This window comes from Protomyctophum bolini, assembly GCF_963924005.1.
Source record: "Protomyctophum bolini genome assembly, chromosome: 1".
Classification (NCBI taxonomy): domain Eukaryota; kingdom Metazoa; phylum Chordata; class Actinopteri; order Myctophiformes; family Myctophidae; genus Protomyctophum; species Protomyctophum bolini.
The window spans coordinates 56,826,593-56,831,592 of record NC_137862.1 but is presented as its reverse complement, the minus strand read 5'-3'; the positions used below and the strand labels follow the sequence as shown (position 1 = coordinate 56,831,592).

General features: G+C 45.9%; 1 protein-coding gene across 1 annotated transcript in view; it reads right to left on the bottom strand.

Annotated features, from left to right (window-relative positions):
• The window catches only part of ush2a (Usher syndrome 2A (autosomal recessive, mild)), a gene marked incomplete at both ends in the record, with an annotated part of 314,802 nt that overhangs the window by 119,254 nt on the left and 190,548 nt on the right, over positions 1-5,000 (bottom strand). Inside the window, 3 exon segments of the mRNA XM_080771896.1 lie at positions 1,212-1,464; positions 3,499-3,611; positions 3,725-3,927. Of these exon segments, the coding sequence (XP_080628022.1) occupies positions 1,212-1,464; positions 3,499-3,611; positions 3,725-3,927 (569 nt within the window).

Sequence of the window (5,000 nt, the reverse complement as noted above, 5' to 3'; positions counted from 1 at the left end):
GAAAACGGTTCAGATCAGCAGTCAAGAGGTTTACATCCAAAGACAAGTCATTGTATTACAGAGACGAGGTTTAATGCGAAGTCATTGTCTCTGAATATAAGCCTGTGGTGTGTAGGAAAAAAAAACCAGAGTACCTACAGAGAGATAGATGGAGAAAGAGAGACAGTCACAGCAGAAGAGCAGCAGAGAAACCATGTTGGACTGAGAGTGTTATTTTAAACACAGTTCACATATTCAAAACAATAGATCACTTTAATCTTCATCATCTTGAACCATTTTGAGCATTCATGTGCGTGTGTGCGTCTGTCTGTGTGTCTGTACACTTATGTATGCAGCTTTAGTAACATTGTGTCCGTGGAAGAATTTAGTTGTGTGCTTGTGCAGTTTGCGTGCGTGCGTGCGTGTGTGTGTGTGTGTGTGTGTGTGTGTGTGTGTGTGTGCGTGCGTTGAACGGATTGGGCCCGGGCTGGCCTATAGCAGTCCAAGCACCTACTGTACCGGTGTAATCCATGTCGTATGGGTTCCTCTATTCCATGCATTAAGTGTAGGTATTTTTCTGTACTCAACTGTACAGCAGAGCACAGAGTCAACCGTGCATATTGATCTGTAATGTTCCGAGGCCAAGTGCAGTTCATAAATTCATAGATTTCCCCCATGCACAGGGATCCCCGCCAAAGACCATCCGATTCCAATAATACGTCGTCGCCATGAAATCATAATATGCGAGAGACGAGGAGTCACTTTTTGCGTCGCGTCGTTCTGAACAAAACAAACAAAAAAAAGTGGACGGATTGACGAGTGAGAGCATGCTTGCGGATCAAATTATATTTCTATGTGTACAGTACACAGCACGTGGGCAGGACTCTGATCAGACGTCATCCTGTTACTGCAACTTCCAAATGATTATTTGAACATTGGTGTTCAACAGTGGCGTGGTAGTCTTTTAACCCATTTTGTGCGGGAACCCCTTTTGGTGTTAGCGTCATGTTACGCTTTAGCTATTGAAAAATATCAGATCTACAAGCTCATAGCGCGCCACCGAGTGGCGCGCTACGAGCTTGTAGATCTGATATTTTTGAAAAAATCGAAGAGCGACTGACGTAGAAGACATTTTTAGAATCTGATCTCAGGTCGGATATGGAAAACTGTCAGGATGCAGAAGACATTTTTTAGAATCTGATCTCAGGTCAGAATGGGTTAACTATATATACCTGAGTATCAGACGGGAAGCAGGACGTCCCACACACCCCATGGCCGACTGGACACTCCAGGTAGGAGCAGGTGGGCCCTCCTCCCTGCTCTCCTCCTCCTCCCTGTTCTCCTCCTGCTACAGCCAGGCTCCTGGCCCTGGCTGGGACGTCCCGACCAGGACCACCACATGACCTGAGGCTGCGTCGCAGGACCTCGTACCCCAGCATGATCCCACCGGGACGTCCTGGACTGGACCAGTTCAGGCTCACCGCACTGAAAGACAGGCATGCATGCAGGCAGGCAGGCATGCAGCAGAGAAGAGGCTATAGAATGAATGGTTGGTGCACTGCAAGGCTCATCGGACGAGTTCTGTGAAATGTGCATATATATACTGCATATTGTGGTAAAGAGGCTTAATTGTTTTTCTGTTTTAGTTTTTTTTTAAAGAACGGCAAAAAAGACACAGGAAGAAACTGAACGATACAAGACAAACACAAGACAAACACACACTAAAACAAAAGACAAAAAACTTGACCATAAAAAAAGGAAACAAAGGGCTGCATTTTTTATATATTACAGATTAACGCAATCAGCCCCGGGATTCCTTCAAAATAGAAGCTCTGGGGTTGCCGGGAAGACATGGCCGCTTTTACTCTGTAAAGTCCCCCCCCTGTCCCCCCCCACCCCTTTCTGTTCCGGAAAAAAACAGATATATTTTTGCTTGCTTACCTCGCTAATAATGTGATAAAAGTCACTGATGGTCCCTCACGTTCATATTTTTGAACGAGAGGCAGGTGAGAGAACTCATACATGAAGAGCATAGTATGTCCATCATATCAAAACCACGGAGAGCGCCCTAGGTTAGGAGAGACGAGGCATTCTTTCTGCAGCGGTAAACAGGGAAGTGACCGGACCGCACATGAAAAACGGAAAACGAAGCGTATGGTGGCCTTGGAGACCAACTCAAAAATTTAAAAAAGGATAAAAAGTTCAGAATATTCTTCTCTCGTTTGATATCATTGAAGATGCGCTAGGACGTGTTAACACACGTCATTGCAACCCGTCGGGTGGATTTGCTTGTGTGTGGACAACACGTCGCATGGACGGAACCCGTTAACACAATCTATAAATACAATATTTGAGTGTAGGATTTGTGTGTGTTGTGTTTGTGTTTCCGTGCGTGCGTGCATGTGTGTGTCCTGGGAAAACGGTTCAGATCAGCAGTCAAGAGGTTTACATCCAAAGACAAGTCATTGTATTACAGAGACGAGGTTTAATGCGAAGGCATTGTCTCTGAATATAAGCCTGTGGTGTGTAGGAAAAAAAACCCAGAGTACCTACAGAGAGAGAGATGGAGAAAGAGAGACAGTCACAGCAGAAGAGCAGCAGAGAAACCATGTTGGACTGAGAGTGTTATTTTAGTTCACATATTCAAAACAATAGATCACTTTAATCTTCATCATCTTGAACCATTTTGAGCATTCATGTGCGTGTGTGCGTCTGTCTGTGTGTCTGTACACTTGTGTATGCAGCTTTAGTAACATTGTGTCCGTGGAAGAATTTAGTTGTGTGCTTGTGCAGTTTGCGTGCGTGCGTGCGTGCGTGCGTGCGTGCGTGCGTGCGTGCGTGCGTGCGTGCGTGCGTGCGTGCGTGCGTGCGTGTGTGTGTGTGTGTGTGTGTGTGTGTGTGTGTGTGTGTGTGTGTGTGTGTGTGTGTGTGCGTGCGTTGAACGGATTGGGCCCGGGCTGGCCTATAGCAGTCCAAGCACCTACTGTACCGGTGTAATCCATGTCGTATGGGTTCCTCTATTCCATGCATTAAGTGTAGGTATTTTTCTGTACTCAACTGTACAGCAGAGCACAGAGTCAACCGTGCATATTGATCTGTAATGTTCCTCATGGAGGAAGAGATTCCACTTTTCCCACTTTTTGTAAAACTTATCCTCTAGTCCGAGTATGAATGTTAAGTTTTTTCCATGACATAATACTCTGTTTCCCCAGAAATGTCCATCCAATTGTCTTTGGTTAAACAGACTTGTTTTTTTAAACCTGCTATAAACTGCATTGTAAATATGCACTCACATTCTTACTATATAGTAAATGCACATTATATTTTACTACGTATTATGTCTATTGTATACGTACTGCATACTGGACAGTGTAGATTAAGTTGATAACAATCAAAAAAAAAAAAATAGTTACAGGTTACGGACACAGATACATGTCGGGGTGCAGAAATGAGTGTGTGCGCGTGTGTGTGTGTGCGTGCGTGTGTGCATGTGCATGTGCATCAATGAGAGTCCATTACCTGGAGCTAAGCACAAGTGTGTGTGGGAGGGCAAGGTCAGCTGGTAAGTCCTCCTCTGTTGTCAACTGAGTGGCACTGCTCTTCACACACATGTACACGGTGCACACCTCCACCTGACACACACACACACACACACACGTAACATATCACATAAACTCTTAAACCACGGGTATGGTGTCAGTCTCTGTGTGTGTGTGTGTGTGTGTGTGTGTGTAGTGTAGTGTACCTGTACACCATAGACGGTGAAGGGCAGCAGTCCTCCCAACAGGTAGGACCCCGAGGCGTTGTCGGTGCTGCCGCGGAGTCCGCCGTCCAGGTACACGCCGTAGGACGTGATGGCTCCGTTGGGCCGTCGGGGAGGAGACCACAGGACCCTCACCGTGGTGCTGTTCACTACCACCACCTCTGGGACCGACACGCCCTGAGGCTCTGGGGGCACGCACACACACACACACACACACACACACACACACACACACAGGTAATGCTGATCAGTACACTTTGCATATAAGTATGTGGGTGCTGTTGTGTTTGCGATGCAGTGAGCACTTACTATGAGACCTAGCAGATCATGTCTGTCTGTCTGTGTGTCCCCCCTTTGTGCCCATATATGGAGCTGAGTGATTTGTTTGTGATTGATGCGACACACTCCATATTTGGACGTATAGCTGCTTTGGGGACTCCTTATATGGTTATGGCTAAGTTAAAAACTTAACTTAAAAATAACTTAACTTAAAAAAGTAATAACTTAAAAATAAATCTTAAAAAAACCCAAATATGTACGAGCTGCGTTCGCTTCCCGCGTTTGCACGTCTTACTGGTAGTATAACTAGTAACTGTCGCATTTACTATGGAATCGTCAGTGTGTTGGTCGGTCGGTTGGTTGGTCACCCCCAGGCAAGCACCCCATATATGGTGCCCATGCAGGTCTCGTGACATCATGTGACAATCACCAGGGGATGGAGATGTGGAGTCTCACTGCCGTCGCAGTTAAGCCCATGGAGATATCCCTGATGTCATCAATATTGGCCAGCAACTCTATACATCCGACCTCAAACCCGTATAGATCTCCATATATGGATATACTGTATATGCATGTCAGAACCTGTTCTGATGTTCCACAAGTTGATCCTTCCCCATCCATCCTTTGTCTTCGATGTCTCCCTTTTGACTTATGCCATTTGTGTCCATTCAAATGTCAAACTCTAGACGGGCCTGCTGCAACGTTATTAGTCTCAACTGAACAGGCCTGAAAATTAAGGCCCGGCCCATATAAGACAATGTCCCCGCTACCACCCTTAGATCTCCATATACCGTCTGGAGCTGCATGACCTGTTCTGACATTCCATATGTTGATCTGACCTCATCAAACCCTGTACACTCAAGACATGCTCCTTATATGGCCAGTACAGAATTAATCCTCGCTGAGAATAATGTTTTCTCTGTTTCTGTGTCATAGGTAATTCCGCTACCCCCCCGCCCCCTCCGGTAAATCCTCCATA